The sequence below is a fragment of the Pangasianodon hypophthalmus genome, chromosome 3 (genome assembly GCF_027358585.1).
Source record: "Pangasianodon hypophthalmus isolate fPanHyp1 chromosome 3, fPanHyp1.pri, whole genome shotgun sequence".
In the NCBI taxonomy this organism is placed as follows: domain Eukaryota; kingdom Metazoa; phylum Chordata; class Actinopteri; order Siluriformes; family Pangasiidae; genus Pangasianodon; species Pangasianodon hypophthalmus.
The window spans coordinates 5,229,502-5,254,835 of NC_069712.1; the positions used below are offsets into that span (position 1 = coordinate 5,229,502).

Genomic DNA, 25,334 nt, shown 5'->3' on the forward strand with positions numbered 1-25,334 from the left:
AGGAGTCTTCTGAGACTTGTACAGGTCCATCTAAATCACAGCTGCCTGCATGATAAATCCTGGTTTTTGTCCTTGAATGATTAATTTCACGTTTCACTTGGCTTGAAGTTTTAACTGGAATGTAAAAGCAAACTTAAATATTATTAATTGTGTACACTGTAATGACTTCAGAATCGAAAATAGCCCTGCTATCACTTAAGGCCTTAATCATAAATTTTATTGATCATTTCTAATCTGACTTAAATGCACAAATGCAAAACAGACTATATAAAGGAACTTATAATGAAATTAATCATTTCAGACCCAAATCAGGACAAAGCCAGGATTTATCAAGAAGATAGGGCCTCTTTATATAGACTAGTGCAGGGGTTCCCATGCAAATGGAGGTCATGAGAGAACCAGAAAAAAAAAAAATTGCTCTACCTGTGAAGGCAAATTTTGTGTGCTCCTACTTTGAAATATTACGGGGAGTTACTTTCAAACAAACTATATTTAAATTAATAGCGTACATGCTATTTTAGTCTTTTTCGGTAGAGCTCTGCAATAATAAAAAACAAAAAGGACTAATTTCTCTGTCCATCTACCTCCACTAGATCCTCAACAGCATCGAGTAACTCCAACTCAGTGGAATAACAAAAGTCAAGAATCATGAAAATATTCCTAAGCATTTATTGAATATGGACTCAATTGAGAAACAAGTGCTCAATTATAACTCTGGAATAAAAACATTTTGGATGGTCAAGGCTTGGGGTGGCACAAAAGCTTGGGAACTCCTGGACTAGACCAAGTCTCAAAAGACTCCTCAAAAGTGTTTGTGAGTATTTTCTCTTGTGGTCTTCGAAAAAAACAAGCAGTCTTATCTTTTGCAGAAAAAAAAACCACATACTGGTCATCATATTTCACATGATTACGTGAGTAATATGTAATCATTCCACTGTAAAGGTGCATTTCACCATGTTATACCCTGACATTACATGAATATATGATAATGTGAAAAATAAAACCACAAGATCTATGTGTAAAAAAATAAATTACATGTGGAAAATAAAACCCAAGCAATACATGTGCAAATTTAATGAATTACGTGAGAAAATCACATGTAGAAAAAATACTACACATGAACTACATGTGAAAAATGAATGAAATTCAAAAATGAAAAATAAATGAATGTTAGAAATATCATATGTGGAAAAATAAAAAATGCCTTACACATGAAAAATGTGTGCAACATACCATAATAAAAATGTGTCTAAAAACCACATGTAAATGTGACTTTTCTGTAATATGGACAAAACAAATGTTTTATATTGTATAAGATTTTTATTTTACTGAAAAAAAAAATTACAAACTATACATAAACACTCTGAAACACATAAAATAACACTGAGACATGCAGATACCAGGCCAATAATGAGCAAAAATATTATCTGAATAACAACTTAATGAGTCTGTCATATATTAATATTCATTTCTAGGTCTCAGTGAGGAATGAATCCTCAGGTGGCACTCACATGACCTTGGGTAGGTCAGAGGTTAACTCTGATGTGACCTGGATTGGAAATGAATCAGAAACGAGTTTTCCTGAAGTGGTTTGATCAATTCTGTGACAGGACTATATCCAAAAATAATAATATAAAATTAAAATAAAAAGCTAATATGTTTAGTGGACACTAAAACACTGGCACTGGTTTGCATAGTGTAAAAGTGTGTACAATGTTGTACAATATAGACCTAAATCTAAATAATCTAAATAATCTTTTATGAAAAGTGCAATTATTCTTCATGTACAATGCAACAGCTGAACAAAAAGATCATTTCTCGTTCCTCGTCTCGCTCCAAACAACTTCATGAATTTAAACATCCAAATAAATTCCAGCTGTCCCTGATGCTATTTACTGCAAAGTTTCATAGACGCTGGTTTATTTAACTTTCAAACGAGGAATCCATAACTGCTGCTAAATTTCAGAATATATTCATATACTTATATACTTCAGCGTAAATATATACAAAAGAAATAATACAACATGTCTACACAGTGAGTAATAGGTAAGCATAAGGATTCACAGTGTTATAAGTAAAGAGACATTTTTAGACCTCTTGGCTGTTTTTCACTTTATGCAGAGGCCTCTTCGTTCCCAAGCCCTCGCTCTGAACTTAGGAATGATCTTTTTTGTTTTTTTCAACATTATTACCAAGGGTTTGTTGAAGTTGGCTAGCCTCTGTGAGCTAATTCTAAAATCTGAAGAGGGTCAAAAGTCATTATCCTCTGTATTTCTAACTGAATGGCTAGACCAGACAAGTTAACCCAGCTGGAAGACTTCAGGAAGCAATCACCCACTGTGTGTGTTCCTTCAACAATTAATCACGCGTCGGAGCACCTTCTCATTTCGGTTATGTGTTCACAGAGAATTTCTGAACACTTATATAGGATTATATGAAGCGGTATTAAAACATGGAAGCACTTTTATACAGAAATACCTCAATTCGTGTACAGTGCAATGAAAAAGTGAATATTTTCACCATCTCTGATTTTCTGCATTTCAGCACATTGTCCATAATAAGGTCTTTTGATAATGAATGGTGATCTCTGAATTAATTTGAAAAGGAAATTTAGAATACTGGTACATTTTGGGATTAGAAAAAAATAATTGCAGTTGTAAATGAAGAGCAAATTTGTATGATTACCAGATTAGTAATACTGGCATACATCTTTTGGAGGATCACTGGTTCACAGAATCATGAGGCCACCCCAAACAAAACTTGCTTGTTGGATGTTTAATATTCAAAACACTTTGTCCATATCATGTGAACAAATCTGTTCCTAAACAATGTGAGGCCATATCTCAACAACGGATTGATGTATTTACTAGTGCTAATGTTCCCAGTGGTACCTAGTTCCAGTGGCATCTGGTCTTCCTCCACTGCAAACGGGTGGGACCAGAAAGTGCTTGGTCCCTTAATTGCTTCTTGTAGCTATATTTCTAATTTGGATTTGGTAAGCAATGTACAAAGAACAGGGCTTTTAAAAATAGGGACAAATTCAAACAAAAATGGGCAAAGTGGCTGGATTTTGATCAATGTCATATGTAAGAAAGGTATAAATGGAAAAAACAAGTTGTCTGTCTGAATTTATCAGAATATATTAGAGTTCATGACCCTGCTTGTAAAAAAAAAAAAAAAAAAAACAAATTTCCGGAAAAATGCAGTGTTTGGTGGAGCAGCAGGACATAAAGAACATGAGTATTTGTTTAGCTTTGGAATAAAACACTTGGATGATCATCAAAAGATCCGGAAGTTTTTTATAAAACTATAAACAGATGGGTGAAAGTTTGATCTTTCTGGTTACTAGCAGAAACCAGAACACTGTGTGCAGTCTATGCTCATTTGGTCTCATCCATCTAACATGACAGTAATAGCAGACACTTGGAAGGGCAGAATTTTGACTACATGTGTTTGACATACACACTACAGTTTTTGGTACTCAATAGTCGAAGAAACAAGTCACCTTCTAATTTGGATGAAAATGCCTCTGTGTTCTGTAGATTTGTATTCTCTAAATACAGGCATTGTAGAAGTCTATTAAAAAATTTCATATAATTGTTAATGTCCATTATTGGTCATCATATTTTTTACTAACTATCTAGCTAGGTTGGATGCTAGGTGTTGAGTTGAATGCTAGTTGGCAGGCAAAGCTGCTATGATCTTGTAGCTTTGATACACTCTCTCCAACACACAAGAGACATGACTGTCAATGACAGGCTGCATGAATCTACAGTCTAGGCTAGAAAGAAATCAGCCCCAGTCTCTCTTCTTGCTTCTTCATACCATTCTGTGTATTTTTCTTATCACCGCTGGCGGTGCTGTTGAGCTTGCGTCCACAAAAATCCAACAGCAAAAAATCTGATCTGGATGCTAAAAATTGATGTCTTGATATCCATGCCCAAAAATGCAGAAAATCTGTGATTGTGAAAATGTTTTTCCATTGCACTGTACAAAACGGACTTATCCCTTTCAAAGCAACCTATCGTAAAAATCTATTTAAAATGTTTAGACAGTCTGAAGTGAGGGATGCGAGTAATGAAAGTAAAGTCTTCCTGGATCTGAATAGATCTGAAATTAGAAAGCACTCATAAGCAGCAATGGGAAGGAAGAGGGAGGTTTTTTTGTTAGTGTAGTCCATATTTACACCCATATACAGGATTTGTAAAACACTACTCAACTCTTCCTTCCTCCAGTTTCCTGTCCCTTGAGAAAGTCTACACATAGCTTATGCATGTATTTGTGTAGCCTAGTTATTGTGTGTTCTTGGGCCTCTGATTGGATTCATTTATAGTTGACGTTCAGCTGCATCCTGCTGACCCCCCTCCACCCTTGCCCTGTCTCTCACGGCAAAACATCCCCGCAGAAGATTCTGGGAATGTTTGCTCTGGGAGAAGGACTTTGCATACATCAGCTCCATTGTGTAGTGTGCAGCCAAATATATACAGTATACAGTATAAGCAGCTTCGGTCACTCTGTGTCCAGCACAGAATATCACTAATTTCCTCTGAACGCCTAACTTCAGACATCATAGATTACTGGGCGGTGTCTTCCATCCTGGCAGCATATCTTGGTTCTGACAAAATTCACTTGGTCTTCCAGACCAGAGGTGGCACTATGAGTGGGAAGTGGTGACTCGGTGGTTAGGGGCTCTGGACTACGTATCGGACAGTTGTGAGTTTGAATCCCAGGATCATCAAGCTGTCACTCTACGTCTGCTCAGCTCAATTCTAAGTCACTTTAGATTTAAAAACACATCTGCCAAAATAAGTAAATGTAATGCAGTATAGATCATCAATTTGTTCAATAGCTGTACTTCCGGATGGCACGATCAATCTGGAGGTTTTTGGGGTCTTGGGTTTTGCCCTGGATACTTGTGCCATTCATCTGCCCCATGCTGGTGACTTGGTTCTTTGAGCTGCGCCAACAACACAAGCAAGACTACAAGGGTAGAAAGAATAAGACCAAGGAAAAATTATTAAAAAATATTCAACATTACTTACAGAGTTTAGACTCAAATCACATTTGAGCTAACAAATCTTAGCTAAATATGGCATAATATATCATATACCACCACAACCTTTTGATTTAGAGAAAGGGGCATGGTTTAGTTCTTTAATATGATTTTTGACACTAATTACATGACATCCATTATTATCCTTCTTTCCATAAACCTCTTCTGCTTATCTCTACGTGTGCCTTGTGATGGATAAGGTACTGGTAAGGGTCCAAGCGATTCCAGGAATCAAGCATTGCTTTTTTTCTGTAGAAGAATTTCAGGCCCACAGCTTTCAGATTGCAGAGGCCCATAGAAAGGGAACAGTGGTAATGCTTAGCATGTGTTAGGAAGCTCATGTTAGCATGTATAGTTTGACTCACCTTAAAGCAATTCTTGAACTTCTTGCTGACAAAGTAGAGGACGATGGGATTGATGCAGGAGTTGACAGTGGCCAGGTTTATGGCAAGATAGTCCAGGACCAAGAGGAAGCTAAAAAAAGTGATTTCATTTATCAATTATTACCAGCTTTCCAAATATACAGCTTCTAGAATGTCACTGTGAATATATTAATTTCATTCTTAGGATAACATGCAAGCTGAAATTGTTCCCAGATACTATCTACTGCTTAACAACTGGTGTAAGGTATACTGATTTGCTCAACAATGTGACCAGAAGGGGGATTTAGGATCCGCTTGTTCCAAGGTACTACCCAAAACTCAACAACTGGTGTAGGGAACAACGATTTGCTCAACAATGTGATGAGTCTCTCAAGAAGGGACATTTAGAATCACAATGTATGGAAATGGATTATCACTCACCTGTACAGGTCACAGCGGTTTTCATCAAGAGGATTGGGCACCATTTTCTTCAGGATTCTGCTGAGGTGCAGGGGGATCCAGCAGAGCGCAAAGATCAAAACCAGACAGAAAACTGCCTTGGCCACCTCTCGCCTCTGCAAAACAGAAAGAGGCCAACATTCCAGGATTGTTTGTACAAACAGACTCTTTGACATACATTGGACCTCATTTATCAAACATTCATGTCTTACAGGAGAGCTCCTGAATTTGTTTACATTTATTTTTGAGAAGACTCACGAATGTGAAGCTCTATTGATAGGCTTCAAGTTTTATAACTGGCACTCTATATTAGGAGACACTCTTTTACCATTTAGATGCCATTTTGTAGTTTTCAGCTGTCTGTGAATTTTACCTTTTATGGAGCTGTGTGGACATTGCTAAACGTAAATCAGCTGTGCTGCGAACACATGACCTGATTGGCATTTATCCACATACAGCATTACCAAAACTTATAAAGGTCAGAATTTTTAGTTCAGTTTGGCCTACGAAAACATTTATATACAACTGTACTAAAAGATTGATAAATAAGGCCCATCGTACACAGTGATCTATGTTATTTCAAGGATTGTTTTGTTATAATACTAACTCAAATAATTTTTAAGCAGGCATCTTGGCTAAAACAGGCTAAAACCCATCACATATACACATATGTACTAAAGGTAGTAAACAGTACCAATTCTTGTCATTGGGGTGGGACCTCAAGGGTAAACCCCTTGTACCTTTGGTCTGCATGTTTCACCCTGGAAAAGTGAATACTGTGTACCTTTAAAACCTGCATTCAATCATTCATATTTAGTAAGTGCTTTACCCAGGTTAGGATTGCGGTGGATCCAGAACCAATCCCAGGAACAATGAGCATGACCCTGGATTGGATGCTGGTCCATTACAGGACACGATTCACACCAAAGAGCAATGGGAACCCTGGAGCTGTGAAAGCTGTGAAACCCTGGCAAAGCTACCCACCGCACCACCCCCCCTATTAAAACATAAGGGACATAATTAGACCCTAAAAACCATGGTTGTATTTTAAATAGGTTTTAAAAGTACACTGCATTCACTTAAGAGCATACCCAGAGAGTCCCACCCTGTGAAAAGCACATAAACAGTGCTTAATCATTAACATTGTTTACCTGTTTGAGGTGGTCACTTAGGGCAATCCGGAGAGCTCCGTTCCTGTGGCTGAGCATCTTGAAGGTCATGAGGGTGTAAAAAACTGCTGTGCAGGCCAGTGGCATACAGAAATAAAATCCAAACAGCCACCAGTCCTTTGCGATTACATATTGCTGGAGGTAGGAGAGATTTCATGCATAAATTATAACAAAACAAAAATAAAATGCAAACACTGTACATACACTACACATGAACTACAGTTCTATAGCTGGGTTAAGGTTCCTTTAAACAAAAACTTCCCAAACTGAATTTACAAAGATCTATATTCTCATAAATAGGCAAAAAATTATATATAGATGTCTATCACATCTTAGACATTTCTGAATACCCAGTGTTCCATGCAAAGCTATCTTAATCAGCCATGGAAGATGGGATGATGGACATGACCTGCACAGGAATATTAATGTCTAGTAATGAAAACACTAATAGCTTTCTGTAATGACTCAGAGTTTTATGGCTGATGTTATGCAAGAGAAAGTCCATTCCTGCTCCACACATGTGGCTCAGCTTTCTGCTTCCAACTGCACACTGTTAAGGTCTGTCATCAATTAACTGCTCCAGATTCGTGAGCAAGACAGTCCAACTCTGTGCTTTCTTTGTGTCCATCTTATTTTACTTTTAAATGTGTCTTTGTTCTCATTTTCACACTTTTTTGAGTTCATCGAGGCTTTGAGACAGAGTGTTCTGTAACAAACTCTGGAAACAGAAAAATAGCTTTTTTCCTTTTATTTTTGTGAGTTTGACAGATTCTCTGCATAACTCTACATAAAAGAACTCAAACAAAGAACAGACAAACAAGTACAGTTAAGGCTTATGCTCTGCTCATCAAACATCAGAAGTACTAAAAAATATTTTGTACTATAACCATTTAACAGGCAGCCAATGAAATACTTGTGTAAAAATGATTTGTATGTTAATTCTTACTAATTGGATCACATTCAACAGAATTTCATTTTTTTTCTCAAATTCACCCTTTCGATTAGGAGTTATGGACGTCTACTGGCTGGCTGAGTTGCCCATTTAAGGTAACAGTAGAAGCACCTATTGGGCACAGTGGACCAGTAGTATCGTTTTAATTTTACAGCTACAAATTCAATTAATTTTAATTGTAAACTTTTCCAAGTGCTTACATATAAAATTTCAATCAAATGTTTTTAGGTATTTAGTCTCTCACACACACTAGACAGGAAAAGACCATGACTATCACCTTCTATAAGAGTATGACCTTCAATAAAAAAAAAACAAATACAACAAAATAAAATATACTTCATATCCTACGCACACAGTTGGAAACTTTATTCTACATATTTTAGTAAAAAGCTCACAGAATAGCTGCTCAGTTTGTGAGCTTGCCTAGTTTGCCATGTTTTGCTTTTTGGTAAATATGGGAAATAAACCCTAAGGACTGTGGTTCATGAGTGTGCGTTTCTTGTTTATTAATATTTTTGATGCATTGTCTTTCATTGTGAAATAAGTTATCTCGATAAAATGTTATGCTGTGAAATTATCTCGATAAAATGTAATATGGCAGTGAACTCCTGCTAAGTCACTTCAGTTTAGCGACTTAGTGACCGTGTGGTAACAGGTTTTAACACAACTGGTACATAAATATATAGCTTCTTATATTTTTATAGCTTCATAATGTCAAGAGTGGAAAGTCAAAAACAAGGTTTGTGTTTTATCTTTTTACTAACTTTTAATTTTTTAGCTTGGTAACTTGATGAATGAAGAGTAGTGCTGATGATATCAACATCTGGTTTTCATTCCAATTTCAAAGCTGTATTTCAAAAACTGAAAGCATCCCCTTGTGAAGTTGTTATGTCAAAAACACTCATTGTTATCCCTTGAGATAAAGGGGACGAGTTTATGATCACTATATATTGGAATTTCAATGACAAATATGTGTGGCAGTGTGGTTGAGCTGCCTGTTAAAGGGATAAAAGTACTGTACTATAAGATATTAGACTAAAAAATCCTACTTGTTCAGAGCAACAAGGTGCAATAATTTGTTTTAAATGCAAATGATTTAGCTAGTTTTAAAATTTATTCTCAATGTATGGTGTAGGTCAACTCTGCGGGATTATGATTGAAGTTCAACTGCTGCTATTGGTACTAGCTATGTTCAGAGCAACTATGTGGACTGAAAGGTTGTAAAAAGGCAGAAATTCTATATAGCGCTAGTTTTAATAAAAAAAAAAAGTTGTAACTATAGTTAATTATCGAACGTAAGTTCGGCTGGTTTTATAGTTACCAGTTAGGTTCGCACAACATGGTAATATACAAGGTTTTAAAGAAATTCTATGTAACACTCTACATAGTACTATTTTAAGTTAAAAAAGTTTTTAACTATTTAATGAACTTAAGTTTAATTTATGACACTGGTGCTAGTTATGTTCAGAGCAACTAGGTGGAATAAAAGTTTTTTTTAAAAAGTGACTAAAAATCTACATAGTGCTAGTTTTAAATTTTGCAATCTAGTTTTATCCAGTTTTCAAAATAACTCTTAATATATCATTTAGGAAAAATTTTAAGAACTGGCTTATGTTTGAACTTAAGTTTACTGGTGCTGTTGGTAACAGTTAGTTTATTCAGAGCAACAAGATTTTAAATTAATTCTATATAACACTACAAAGTACTAGTTTCAAGTTTGTAAAATTAGTTTTAACTAGTTTAAAAATTACACTTAATATATGGTTTAGGAAAGATTTTATATGCTGGCTTATGATTCAAATTAAGTTTACTACTGGTACCAGTTATATTAAGAGTAACAAGGTTGAACAAAAAGTTTGTTAAAAAAAAGTTTTCTTCTATTTCTTTTCTCCATAAACTGCCACAATAATAAGGGGCTTTAGGGGTTTATTCCATCACATCGAAAATAATAGCTCTAGCACTTAAAGGACAACTCTAGTACTTAATCTCTAGTACTTAAAGGCTAGATAAGATACTTGATATTGTCCCAAGCACTGCATTGTGTGTATTGTATTGCTGTATTTCTGTAGTGAATATTCTACCTGCATGAATTTGGACTCAGAAACATTGAGCATGCAGGTACGCATAGTCATGTTGCGGTATGTGAAGGTCACCACGTCAAACCCGATAGCCTCAGGCACGGCCAGAATGACTGACAGCACCCAGATAACCACAATTTCAACAGCGGTGAGTAAAGGAATGCCAACTCCCTGAACACGACTCCATGAGGCAACAGCCCTGTACCTGTAATGGAGAGAAACAGAAACACACTGAGCAGGACACACTCATCTTGAACTGTGAGAAACGTATACACTCAGAAAACACTTATTGCAGTTCTGATTAACATTATTTAACTGTACTTATCATACTTAATCAACAGCATAGAGCCATCGACAGTTAGGTATGTTGGACTTAAGGCACTTTCATGGTGCTCGACTGTCATGTTTAAACCTGTCAACTCATCAAACACACACTATTATTTATCATCAAATAACTCCTATTAGACGCATTTATTGTAAAGAAAAATATTAGGGGAAGTATCAGGGTCAAGTGAAATTGCCAAAACAACAGAAGAAAAATAATGGGTGGTGATTGCTGTTTAACATAAGTTTGTCTTATTTTCCATTCACTTACATGGGAATGGGCAGGGTTAAAAATTATACTGCAGCCAGCCATTAGAGGGCTTTAGAGACATTTTGGCTTCACTTTTCCTTCCCTCTTATGCCGTTCAGACATATCATTCAAGTGAATTGGCTTTTAGGTTTAGTCCTAGCACTGTGGTAAATTTATTTTCAGTACAGCGGGGTTCAAAAGTCTGAAAATCTGGGATTTTTTAAATTATTTAAAATTATTTAAAACTGGAAATAAGCAGAAAGTTTTAGAATTTTGAAATATCTAAAACAAAAAAAGGAAATGTGCACCATCTTGACTATGAATACTCAAGATTCTGCACAATTTCTAGGTAACTATTTAAGTGTAAGCAAATTTGTGATATTAAATCCTCTGTACGAAAGGTCAGATTTTGAGTCTTATCCCTTCCATTGAAGCATGTGTTCCGATGACACACCGATGGATTTGGTCTAACATGGATCATGAGGTTTTACACAAACCTGTGGATTCCTTGCTAGCTTGAGCACACACTGTCATTAAAGCAAAAAGGGGACATACTAAATACTAAGAAACTCTAAAATTCATGTAAATATTTCTATTATTTTATTTTTCACTCGAGTTAATGCTGATAGTATCATTTGTAATGAAAACCTTTGTGTTTAGTTGAAAAAAAAAAAGCCAAACTGAAGCATTTTCACTAGTGCTCTCAGAATTTTGGACTCCACTGTATATACTTTGGTAAACCTCAAGGGAAACTGGCTTTTCACATGGAATGAAGTTGGTGTCAGAGCACGGGGTCAACCATTGTATTACACCCTTGGGACTGTAAAGGGTTAAGGGCTGTTGCTCAAGGGCCTAGTAGTGGCATTACTCCACGTTTACAACTGATATTATTTCAAACAGGTCGCTATCATCTTTCTGAAGATTAAATCTAGTTTTTCAGTTTGTCCCTATGGGTGAACTCCTGTGGACTCTGTAGAACCCTAAAATAGACAGTTTCTCAATAAAAGTTTCCAAATAGAACCTATCTAGGAAGCTTGAATGGGCCAAAGAACTCTTGGTTGAATGTTATCTTAGCTCATAAACAGGAACTTAAACAGGACACACCACATAATCTAAGGCTAATAAACAAATTTTCAAAAAAAGGTTTTTACAAAAGAAAAACGTATAATTGTTATGGTGAGGCTTTTTTTGTGAGGAAACATTTATTTAATGTTCATAGAAGGAGTCTCCAGTGTCAGCGCTTTTTCAGACACAGGTCAAGCTGTTATTTTTTTGTCTTATTAACTTCAAGAAAATTAAAAAAGAGAGACTGGTGAAGGAAAGACTGTTATAGCTACGATAATGTAAGTGAGAGCAGGAAATAACTTGTCTTGTGGATGGCCCATAACAATAAATGTAAAAAGTGTCATTTATTTAATTAATTTATTTAATACTTTAAAATTGAAATACCAGGCAGATCACTGTGGTACACGGGGAATAAAGCATGGTGTTATAGGAAAAAAAATCCATTTTGGGCCATATCACACCAGCCTGGCATGGATTATTTTCCTAAAACAGCACAAAACGTAATGTGTTATTCCTTCCATAATGTGATATCCACCAATTCCAGAACAATCTGCAGTTATAGCAGAAAGACGTTAATATAAGTAGAATGAAAGCCAGTGTTCTGTGTGTTAATATTAAAGAACTGTTGATTGTGGTTAAGCTTGTTTTTTCCTTCTTCAAACCCGTGTTTGCTTGTGTGTTGCATTAATAACTCCTCTCTCGGGTGTGTTTCCTGTAAAATGGCGCATCAAGATTTTATGCTTAACTATATTTTTCATGACTCGTTTGTACATTCCTGTTTAACAATGTTGGGCCATTACTATTTCACCAAGTGGTGTTGTATCTACCTTTCAGATGCTTAAACAGAGAGACACAGGGATGTGAATCAGATGAGATGAGACATTTCCTCAAAGCTGGCTAGATAGAAATCAAACACAGCTGTGCTCTGAGTCTGCACTGTAGTTTTTTCCTGTAAAGTTGCTAACACTTACGTATGTGTCAGAAACCATGGAGGCCAGTGCACGTCTCATAACCTCTATATCAAATTTACCCACTACATATATATATATATATATATATATGTAAAGATGTGAATGTGAAGTTTTCTTTGTAGTTTTACTGAAAAAGTCGAACTTGTGTATGATTTCTTTGTCTCAGGCAGCAAACAGTGACCATTATAGCCAACCCTAAACCCTTTGGGGACGTCTCTGGCCTCAGTAACCCACATCTGGGTTTTTTTTTCTTTTTTCTTCCAGACGCCACCCCAAATGAGCGAATCCATTAATCTTTCCTGTTGAGTGTTTCATGGGAACTGATTTTACAGACACTGCAGGGTGTGACTGCACCCTGAATCATATCACTTCTATCGCTGTGAGAAAACATAAGACTCCTTAATTAATTTATACCACACCACAAATGTCATATTATTATTACTGAATGTAACACAGTAGCTAATGGGTTATACTATTTTGCATGCAGTGTGATATTCCCAAATATTTTTGAGTCAAGGGACATGAATTCCTTCCCTCAGTTTGAGAAAACAATCTTCAGTGCCATATGTTCCTGAGTTGATGGTGGATATGGAGAGCTAATGACAAAGCACAAGCTATAACCCATGTAATATTCAAATATGAAATAGGACTGCTTTATCTCTGACAGATGTATGTAGAGCTCTGTCCTAAACAGTGCATAAAAAAACACTCTTCAGACATTTTGTGTAACACAAACCCTCACTTTTCAGCTCTTGCCCTGACTCTGACCCCAAACATAAATCCACTTTTTCCTCAGCTGAGCCTCAGGGTTAAAGGTCTAACCAGTGAAAATGTCGAGCGCTAAACTGAACTGAAAAAAATCACAGCTCTACACAGCATTCTTATGAATCTCATGAGCAATCAGAAGTCTGGTTAATTCTAACAGATGCTGGAAGTATTGGGAAATGTGATAGGAGGAAATTTTAACAGTTAACAGAAGAAATCCTAATAGAATGTGAAATAATATCTGAAAAGATTTCTGGCAACATTTCAGTATAGGGGGGTCCTGTATTAAATATTAAAACTGTACATTGCTAACATTAAGCATATATGTAGTGAAAACACCAGTTGGTAAGTTGGTTATTAGTGTTTTATTTGGTGTTCTCATATTTATATCTTATATTGTACATGTTACATGCTTCTCCATAATATCTACTCTTTCTGGAAAAGTATAAACCCATAGCAATAGTTTGTAATTGTTTGAGAAATCGAAAACTATTTGAATCTTCTGTTTACACAACATTAGCTTAATTTTTGGTAATGTCACAGCGTGCCATAAAATACACACCACAAGAACAACGCAGTCAAAACTAGGACGTACCTGTCCACGCTGAGTGCACACAGGTTCAGCACTGTGATGCCCACCGATGCTTTTTGAAGGAAGGGAACCAGTTTACACAGGAAGACTCCAAAATTGGTGTCATCCAGCGGCCATTTTCCCATCAGAAGCTGCAAGAGAAACAAAGCGAGATTGTCTTTCATTGTTTATCATTAGGGCAGGTGAACACTGTGTGATATTTGCCCAACTCATGAGATCCTAAAGTTTTTTTTGTTTGTTTGTTAGTTTCCCCCCCGGCTTGGACAGCATTATCAGAATGCTGTTGAAGTTTATGATGGAACTACTTCATTCCATGATGTGATCTTGTGATCTAATCTTGACCAATCAGGACGTGGCTTTGCAGTTTGCTTTTGTGAATATAGCTGCTAGTGGAATTATGACAGGAGAATTGCAACTTTTCTTCTGAATAAATATCATAAAGGGATTCACAAGCTGCATGTTTGATATTTTAGGAGACAGAAAGCCAGGAGACTACAACTTCACTCCAAATTGTATACTTCAGTACCAAACAGTTTGTTATAAATAGGGCACCGCCACTACATAATGTATTGGATGTGGTTCAGGAAGAGACCCAACAGTCAGCCATGTAAAGGGACTCAAATATTTTTAATGGTTTGAGAAATACTTATATGAAATATGTCCCATATAGGGTCATCTTCACTATTGAGGACTTAAGTTCAAAAATTACTATATTTTTAAGTGGGGAAGGTTTGCTGTATTCAGAGTGAAGAAATAATTAATTAAATAAATTGAGAAAAAAAAAAAAAAAAAAATATATATATATATATATATATATACAACAATAATCAGCAAAAAAAAGAGAATAAAGTGTATTAGATTGGCACTGGCATGAATAAAAATTCATTCAAAGCTAAGCAGAAGTGTTTAATCTCCTCTTAAAAGTATCCAAATCACTGGCATGTAGTTCATGCCTTCAAAGTTTTCCCTGAGTAGAGATGTCTGAGGTGGGATTTTTGAAAATAAAGAGGTTTAAGTTCAAAGTCAAACTTGCTCATAACGAAACTCTGGTTTCAGTTTGTGAGTGAACTTTGGGAGGCCTAGTCTTCATATAGTACAATCATATAGTGTATGAGTTCCTTTGTATGACAGGTAAATAGGTCCTGCCAGCTGGATTCCCATCTCTCCTGAATAACACATTTGCTGGCTCTGAATACAGTGAGTAAATCCTTCTAGTAAAGTCTGTCCACTCGGTGGCCATCTTGGCAAGACTCCCGGGCAGTTATTTTCAGTCATACAGGACCAGACTCCTATCTATGTGAAAGAAATGCATCTACAAAATGATGTTTCACAGACAGATTTGAAACGGCTGTTAAAATTGGACAAAAATTGCATAATTAATGTGTGGACTCCAATAAATACAAAAATATGGACACACAAATATATATATATATATATATTTCTTCAGGTTACTGTGTTATTGTGCATATACACCAAACAGCCATAACATTAAAACCACCTGCCTAATATTGTGTAGGTCCCCCTTGTCCTGCCAAAACAGCTCTGACCCGTCAAGGGATGGACTCCACAAGACCTCTGAAGGTGTGCTGTGGTATCTGGCACCAAGACATCAGCAGTAGATTGTTTAAGTCCTGTAAGAGGCCTCCATGGATCAGACTTGTTTGTCCAGCACATCCCACAGATGCTCAATTGGATGATCTGGGGAATTTGGAGGCCAAGTCAACACCTTGAACTCTTTGTCAAGTTCCTCAAACCATTCCTGAACAGTTTTTGCAATGTGGCAGGGTGCATTATCCTGATGAAAGAGGCCACTGCCATTAGGGAATACCGTTTCCATGAAGGGGTGTACTCAGTCTGCAACAGTGTTCAGGTAGGTGGTACATGTCAAAGTAACATCCACATGAATGCCAGGACCCAAGGTTTCCCAGCAGAACCTGTCAGTAGTTTTAATATTATGGCTGATCAGTGTATGCCTTTGCATTACTAATCTGGTGATATCTGTGTCAGAGTCTGATAAGCCAACAAGGTCTTATTTACTAGCAAGACAATGGGCTCTTTGCACACTTACTTGCAATTTCTTCTTAACATGGCTCTTGTGTTTCTGGTTCTTTTACTGTATTCTTAATAGCGGTATTTTATAGTCTGTGTCTGCAAGAGCTCCTGAAGATGAACACATGACACTCATCAGATATGTAACAATATCATGATATGCAAAGCCCCTTCACGGAAGCGGAAGAGAGGCTTCAAATTGTATGTATGAATATTTAGAGTAACGTGAAGGACAAATCGTTGCCTCACAGTCCTGACGAATGTAAACAAAGCTGCCAGAAACTACGCTTTTCCTATTTCAAAATGGAAATGCGTCATAGCACTGAATGCAAGTAACACATTGGCTATTTTAACTGCGGGGCAGGATGTACGTAATACAGCCGTAATATAACAGTGGTCTGTCTATCATTATACAGTCTTTAGGGATTCATTTTCTGAAACTGCATTAGTTTCTGTGTTAAAGATTTTAAATCCTAGCAGTCTAGACCATCATTTCTTTTCTTCTTTATTTAAAGAACTAAACTGAAATGAAATATGATGCACCTTTTTTCTCTAATGTTTTCTATAAACCTATTTTTGTGCTTTGAGGTCAAACATCTTGCATTGATTTTGTTATTCTGCCACTTCTAAGCTTTTGAAATGTCTCCCTCTGTATGGCTTAAGGCAGTGGCATGGTCCATGGTCCATATGCCAGCTAATCTAATCCTGATTCTGCACTCTGGCTGTTTGGTAAAGAAATAAACCGCTGCGCTCCCATTAGTGCATGTGTATCACATCCTTCAGACTGTGATCTATTACAGGAACCCAAGAAGGACAAAGAGATCTTATGCTACTCCGAGTTCCTGTGGTCTGGTGGTCTGAAATGCTGTAGTGGCCTTGGCAGGACTCTTGTGTATAGGAACTGGCTTTTGTTAAACAGGAGGAAGGAGGATTATGTATGATGTAGTGGAGGAAACTCTTCACGGGTGCATCCTGACTACATTAACACACACCACTGTATGTGTGTGTATGTGTGTGTGTGTGTGTATGTGTGCGTGTGTGTTTGTTTGTGTGTGTGTGTATGAGTAGGTGCAGGTGTGCATGTAAAACACGAGGCGCTGTCATAAAGTATAATGCAGGTCAGGCGTACCAGGCCACTATCAAAACAAACACAGCAAATACGTTTACATTTTTACATTTCTCTTCTGAAAAATCTCACTAATGGATTACTCGAGTTTATTCCACAGCATTTCTGAATGCTTGATTCTGATCGATCAGGAGGTGTTGATTAATTTTCTATAACAGAAGCTCTGGCTACAGTACAAGGTTTATATTAATGCACTTTTTTGGATGATACATTATCATTTCTATAGTAACAACTTATACACGGACTTGTATGATTAACGCTTCACATAAACAGATTTTAAAAATGTGTGTAACTCTTTCCTGTGAGGAAATATTTATTTAGCCTTCTTGAAGGAGTCTCCAGTGTCAGCACTTTGTAACAATTAGAGATAAAGCTGTAATTAGAGATAAAGCTTTTGGTTTTATTTTTGCCAGAGGAAAGACTTCAGGACCAAACACTTTGCACTTCAAAGTGTCTTGGTAACAGGACAAACTACATTTTTTGTCTTATTAAGAGCAAAGAGAAGCTGGTGAGGGAAGAACTGTTTATAGCTGCTATAATGTAAGTGATAACGGGAACTAAGTTGTTTTACGGATGTTTTCACAACTTTAAATGTAACTATAAATGGATAAGATGCACGGCATGATGCTCTTTAATTCATGAAAAAGTGTAATCATTGTTAAATCGGTGTAATATAAGAGGAACAAATCACTTTTATTATTGCAAAATGATTGATTTCAGGGTGGTGACAATAACGATTCATCACAAAACCCCGTCATTAATTATTTTCGTATAACAGCACATCCTCAAGTGTTTTATTCCTTACTTATTTGCTCTCAGATCTCCAGTTGTATTAAATCATCAACCTCATTGTAGACATTATGCTTTAGATTAGGCTCATATGGCCTGCGTAAGTGGATATTTGACCCTGTTGAATTTTTTAGTGTTGTTTAACACTGCCCTTAAGGATCAGAGGAGATAAGAGAGCAGAGTTTAATGGGTGATAACACACCGTGCCGTGGAAGGCTAATACTCTTTGTGTTTGTTTTAGCTGGCCTGATTCCTGCTTCCCTCATCATTACACACTCTCCGACCTTCAGTACACTGTTCTGGGAGATCGAACTCTGTGTGGCTGTCTCATTTTACTGCCTTATCACTGCTTTTTTCCACTACAACCTTTTTTTTTACTACTCTGTCACATATTGAATTCAAAGAATTTAGTTAATATAATATTCTAATACAGTGAAAATAGTTTACTAAAGATTTCATAGGCAATTTCTTGAATTTCCTCTACGGAGGATCAATAAAGGCACGTTTTATCTTATCTTATTAAGTGCAAAGTTGAGAAAACCTACAAAAACATACAAAAAAATACATTCTATTTAATATTCACCACTCATTAACACTTTCAGAGCCTAAAAAAGATTTAGATTTACTTTATGAATATAATACACACTCACGTCTACACTCATTTTACATTTTGAAAAAAATTTTAAAACGCTACTGCCTATAATTGGTGTTATACTTGACTTGTAATTATGTACATGTGGCAAATCCATCCATCCATTCTCTGTACTGCTTATCCTACACAAGGTAATGGGGTAACCTGGAGCCTGTCCCAGGAGAATCAGGGCACAAGGCGGGGGACTCCCTGGACGGGGTGCCAACCCAACACAGGGCACATTCACACACCCATTCACACACTACAGATAATTTGGAAATGCCAATCAGCCTACAATGCATGGCTTTGGACTGGGGGAGGAAACCCGGAAGCACAGAGGTGCGAGGCAACAGTGCTAACGACTAAGCCACCGTGCCCCCACTTGTGGCAAATATCAACTATAAAAACAAATTTCTTGCTGTAATAAAGTCATGTTTATATCTATTTTGTCATATTTTAAAAGACTACATTATTGAATTCAATAGTGAACAGATTTTTTTTTTTTAAACTGAACTTGAGTATCAAAAAAAAAAATACTCATAACAGACGTTTCTTAGTTTATTTTGCAGTATATGTTAATATACTAATTTTTACTAATTTCCTATTTTTCTTCTTTGTGTGTGTGTGTGTGTGTATATATATATATATATATATATATATATATATATATATATATATATATATATATATATATATACACCTACATATACACTCACCATGGCTATTAACTACTATTAGCACATCCAAAACCCTAATTTAAGCATTGTTTTTAATCCCTTTTTTACGCGCTGTTATTAAAACAATTATACTTTGTAAAATCACTTGGAACATGTAGCAATCTCTATTTGGATTCTTAGTAAATCAGGACTTCGAAGTATAAGTCATTAACAAAATCTCCTTCGTGCAATGAGTAATTGATTTAGATTTAGATTATTTTGGCTTGATTCTTTTAGAAAAACAGGTTCCATTAAACACCCTTGAGGGTTTTTCTGTTTTTAATTTTTGAGTGATCTATGTATGATTTCCATCTCATAAAGTCCTGCAAGTAGAAATCTAAGAACTCTTTGCTATCCAAAGAACCATGAGGAATAAGCATTTTTTGTAAAAAAAAAAAAAAAAAAAAATCAAGCAAATCATGGCTTCTCAGCTGCTTCTTGGTCAGCTTTGTGCTCTTCATCATTAGCTCACACTTGAGCAAACAAAGTGTGTAGCTTTGAACTGAGATGGACAGTGCACCTGAAATCCATCGCTGTTGTTTCTCAACATGATCAGCAGACCATCATGTTTGTTAAAAATCAAGGTAAATCAATCAGACGGAGTCATAACAGTGACTGTGAGAAAATCAATGGATGCAAGCAGGTGATTGTTAGGAAGCATGAACACACTGGTGAGCTCAGCATTTTCAAACAGTCTATAAGACCACAATAGTGCAAAACAAAATAATATGTTTAATTGTGAAGGAACCGTGTTGAACAGATTCAGCATTTTCCACAATATTTGAAAAGACTAAACTGAAGAGTGCACCAACATCTCAGGGTTTAAACTCAACCGCTGATAGACCTCAAGAAAAGAAAACACAGTTCTCAGATAAAATCTTATGGCCAGATGAAGCTGTACCAGACTGGACTTCTGATCAAATCCAGTCAAATGCATCCAAACTTAGCAGAAGTCACTTCACCTTGTAGGAAGAGAATGATGTTCCAACCATGGTGTTTTTCATGGAATATTATTGACTGATTAGATCAATCCCTCAACCTGAAATCCACTGAGCACTCACTGAACACAATACAGAAGGCAAAATGCCTCTCAAACAACCAGGAACTAAAAATAGCTGCATGATATTACAGACCTGGCAAAGCATCAGCAGGTTAGATATCCAGCCTTGGGTGATATCTGTCTACTGCAAAGGATTTGAAAACATGTACACTCTTAGAAAAAAGATTTCTTAAGGGTTCTTTGGGATAGCTAAGAGATCTTCCAACTGTGATATGAAACCCGTCTGTTGTAGGGTTTTATATTGAACGTGTATGGATTGCCCCAGTGGGATAAACTGAAGAACACTTAAGGGTCTTAATCGTTAAGTATTGTGTTACTTGGTCAACTTCTTTGTCAATGAAGATGTAAAAAAATGTGAAAGTGTTGTGAAAAAGATGCATCTTCATTTCAAGCCAAAACGTTTTACACTTTTTTAGGACTGAAAGACTGAATGTGCTTGGAATAAAATGCTAACTCATCTATATGCATGAACTAGCAGATAATTGGCTATATGCAGTTAAGAGAGGACAGTGGAAGGCTACTTCTCTCTGAGACTCAAACTCAAACGTACAGACTACCAGAGACAGGGTGAACAATTTTACCATTTGGGAAATAGATGTGTTGTATACAAGATCTCATCTGAACATCAACCTAAATAGTATGTGTATTTAGGGGACAGACTAAGATAGACCAGGATAACTTAAACTGTACCAATAATAATGTCCATTTTGGCTAAATGTATCAGGGCAGCATGACCAAAACATGGGCATCCAGGAGTGTCTCTGGACGTCTCCAACTTAGTGACTAGAGATGGTGAATTTTTAAACTCCTTTAGTGACTTTCTTTCAAAAAAAGATCCTAGCAACAAACTATTTGAGCAGACCTTGGCGACTGTCCTGCGCTCAGTACAGCTCCCCAGCTCACATTACAGCTGCTGGTTATACAAGTTGAGAGAGCAGATCACTATTGTTCCCTATTACTGATTACTATTACTATATGTGGGCAGTGGTAGCTCAGAAGGTCATGAGTTCAATCCCCAGCACCGCCAAGCTGCCACTGCTGGGCCCTTGAGCAAGGCCCTTAACCCTCAACTGCTCAGATGTATGAAAAATGAGATTAAATGTAAGTCACTCTGGATAAGGTTGTCTGCCAAATGCCATAAATGTAAATGTAAATCTATAGTTCCCAGTGTCCAATTACTTAACCCATTGTTCCTAATGACCAACCAGTGATCACCATTTTTCCCAACAACCAATCAATGATCACCATTGTTCCCAGCATCTAATCACTGATCACCTTTGTTTCCGACAACCAATTATTGATCACCATAGTTTCCAGTGACAAATCACTGATCACCTTTGTTCCCAACAACAAATCACTGATCATGATTGTTCCCAACAACCAATCACTGACCGCTATTGTTTCCAATGACCAATCACAGATCATTATTATTTGTCCCACCCTTGTACATCTTTGTTTTTTGGGGTAAACTCTCTTCTTGGTGATATTTACATTAATATAATTGAGTCATTCCATCTGTAACCATTTCATTTTCCTGATTCCTCATTACCCCTGCTTCATTTAGTCTGTGTTCTAAAAGTTATAATATTTTATAAATATGTAAATAGTTTTTTTTTTAATTTGTAAATTTGTTAATTTGTGGTGTCATGACCAAAGATTTCTTCTTTCTATAAGAAAGTGAAAATCTATTATATTCAATTCTGATTATATTCTGTTTTATTTCTTCTTAGTGAATAAAGATGTATCCTTGTCAATTACTTCTCGTATATGGTAAATTAGTCTCTCTTTTATGGAGCTGGAGTGTCCAACCTGAACCATGTAGAAGTTGATGGAGCATCATAGAGATCTTTGGGAGTTCAAGGCTAGATCTTTGGAAGAACTATGGGAGTTGAGGACATGGCCCTACCTTGTACACGGTGATGGGAATGTCTATGGTGATGTAGATGAGGTCCCCCAGTGCCAGGCTTGCTATCAGAGCATTAGGTCCATTTCTCATGCACTTGTGCTGGTAGATAATCCTCAGCACTGTGGCATTTCCCACCAAGCCCACCACAAATACCACACACGAGATGAAGGTATTGATGACCTTGAAGGTATCTGTAATGGAAGTTTGTTCTTTACAGAAGGGAAAGGATTTGTTGCGATTGTTTCCTAAATGGCTCCGAGAGCCTGGGAGATTTCCCGCTTGGCTGATGGGTCCCATGGGATTGATGGTGGAGATGGGAAAGAGGGTGCTAGTGACCTCCTCAGTGATGTTTGCTTGAGTCAGTCCACTGGAGGCCATGATGGCTGTTAGCAAGAATGTGCGTAGGGTCAGAGGGACCATTGCTGAATGTGTTACGTTGTTTGATTCACAGATAAGACAATTCCAATTACGTACATGCCAGGGCTGACAAGAGAAAAACAAACAGAGGAAAGAGCATTAATTTTAGTGCGTAAGTTCATTTTATGACCACAGATTATGACTGAAGTTAGCAAGTATTTATTTTCACATTTCGTTGTTGCAATTCAAAACAGTACACATGTTGGCGCTGCTGGTAAACCTTAGAATACAGCCAAAAATATCAAAGAGAATTGCTTAAACGTACAACAACAGATCTGTGAAACTTCCTCACTACTTCAAAAGAGATTTAGTGAAGCAGCACAGATGGAGCGTGCCACTACGACTTACTATCACGCTACGGGACGAGATGTCGCCTCTCCCATCAGAGATGGCATGGCGCTAATGGCACAAAGCGCCGCACGAGACCTTTTGGGCTGTCTTTTTGATTTATTTATTGTCTTCTTGATGCGTTTCTTGCGTGCACTGTTTCCACGAATGTGGTTTTCTCAACACACATTTCTCCCTCTGGTTCTGATTTAAGATTCAGAGTGGCGGTTTCCCAAACAAAGAGCCACTTCAACATGAAAGAAGCAAACTTTTTGGACCCCTTCACAAGCAGTTGCACAACACTGGCTTTTTGTCTGGATAAGAGTGTTTGTGAGTGCAGAAACTGCAAATCTATCACAGTTGCAAGTCACGTCACTGATTGATACAAAATAATAAACAAGCAAATGTCAGTGCAAAAATGCCTGTGGGTCCAGTTTGAAAGGGCTGTGATAAGTTGGAGTAGAATAAGACTTTTTGGTGCTCTTTGAGAATTAATTTCTGATTTTTTTTATCTCTTTGAGAACAACGTTTTTAAACAAGAAATTTCTGTCATTTACAGTTATGGTGCATTTTCTTTTCTATCTAGTGCTTACTGATATTAAAGATAATCGTAATAATCTCAGTTATACCAAGAGGACTAGATTGCAGTACAGACTAGTGTTAGATTTATAATATTTTTTTTTTGTCATTGTCAGTGTACGAACAAATATGTCTGTGTGTGTATTTGGTTTTAAAAAAATTGTAAATTGGACTTGAGCTGGACTTGTGTTGGGTTTTATTTGAAAAATAATTTTTAAATCATTTTGAGAAGAAAGTTGAAAATTTTTTTCCCCAAAATTCAAGAAATTTCTGTCATATACAGTTATTCCACATTTTGATTTCTATCCAAATTTCTTTGACATTCAAAGTAATTTTAGAAACCTCAATTATAGCAAGACATACTGTGTATATATATGATATATATTTTATATATATAATGTATATCTATATATATATATATATATATATATATATATAGATATACATTATATATATACATTTCAGAAATCTTTTCTTTTAATCTATTTGAGGTAAAGACAGTATTTTAAAGAAAGTAATGTTTTTTTAAAATTCATAACTTGACAGTTATGGCACATCTCGATTGTTTCTTGCTTTTAAGATTATTTTAATAATGTTAACTATATCAAAGATATTAGATCACAATAAAGACAAGTGTGTGAAAAAAAATCTTTTTTTGAGAAGTAATTTTGGAAACAGTTTTTATCTCTTTGACAAGAAAGTTAATTCTTTCAAATTTTAAGAAAGTTCTACGATGCACTCTTATACTGCATTTTGATTTCTATCCAACGATTGTTGCAATTCCATATCATTTTAATGTTCTCAATTCTAACAAGATTACTACATGACAATTATATAAAAAAGATCAGTTTGCACAACCCCAACAAGCAAATATTCACAAATAGAAAGTTAATCAAGTCCTATCTCCTTCCTAACACTTTCTCCTTTCATAATCATGACAGCAGAGCAACACTTCAGAAGCGAGATGTGTTTCCTGTTCAAAGTCCCTGCCGCCACCTGGTACACAAAGAACTATTTAGCCGACAGCCCTTCAAGTAGCATCATGGTTTAGCATCATCCCATTGCTACAGGGACGCTGCGTGACAGCCCATAAACTGCTCCGCTGATGAATTATAAATAGTCCTGGTTTTGCACCTACCGCTCCTTAAACGTCTGCCTCCCCTCGGATCCTGTCACTCAGTCAGTCAGCGAGTTATTCAGGAGAACTTTGAGCTGGAGCATCCCAGACATCTGCCTGCCATCACATGAGTAATTAAGCAACTATCAAAGTAGAGGAGGATCCCGTTTGGGCCGCCGAGCCGCACTGAGGCTGCTGTGTGAGGTGCTGTGGAGACTGTCTCCAGCTTTTCCTGTGTGTATGTGTGTGTGTATGTGTGTGTGTGTGTGTGTGTGAGAAAAAGCACTTGGACTGGGTGGGATTGTGATTCTCCACCTCCCCCCGGCTGGCTGGGAGGGGGCCCTCAAAGGAAACAGCAGCAATTTTCCGTAAAGCACAGCCTGCTGGTGATGATCACTGGAGATGTGCTTTGTATACACAGGCCATGTTGGTCTACTCCTCTTTCTCCATCCTTTCTTTCTTCACTTTCTCTTGTTGGATCACAAGAATCACATACATTTCACATATGAGCCTATGTTTTTCACGTCAGCCCATGTGAGTAATATGTGGTCACATGTGAAAGTGCATTTCTTCATGT

The 25,334-nt window shown here is 36.7% G+C and overlaps 1 protein-coding gene across 1 annotated transcript; it reads right to left on the reverse strand.

Annotated features, from left to right (window-relative positions):
• Positions 1-1,300: 1,300 nt before the first annotated feature.
• ednraa (endothelin receptor type Aa) lies at positions 1,301-25,014 on the reverse strand. Its single transcript, XM_026939751.3, has 8 exons — positions 24,779-25,014; positions 22,318-22,800; positions 14,044-14,171; positions 10,077-10,278; positions 7,026-7,178; positions 5,857-5,990; positions 5,419-5,527; positions 1,301-4,980 (listed from the first exon to the last, which is right to left on the reverse strand). Exons 2-8 carry the CDS (start codon positions 22,735-22,737, stop codon positions 4,843-4,845), a joined length of 1,284 nt encoding a protein of 427 aa, XP_026795552.3. The 5' UTR covers positions 22,738-22,800; positions 24,779-25,014; the 3' UTR covers positions 1,301-4,842.
• Between the last annotated feature and the right edge of the window lie 320 nt (positions 25,015-25,334).

Bases quoted from the DNA above. Each gene is read 5' to 3' on its own strand.
- ednraa (XM_026939751.3), bottom strand. From the start codon at position 22,737: ATGGTCCCTCTGACCCTACGCACATTCTTGCTAACAGCCATCATGGCC. The intron at 10,279-14,043 runs GTACGTCCTAGT...TCTCCATTACAG, and splicing joins TGTGCACTCAGCGTGGACAG to GTACAGGGCTGTTGCCTCAT. The intron at 7,179-10,076 runs GTAGAATATTCA...TCCTACCTCCAG, and splicing joins CTGAGTCCAAATTCATGCAG to CAATATGTAATCGCAAAGGA.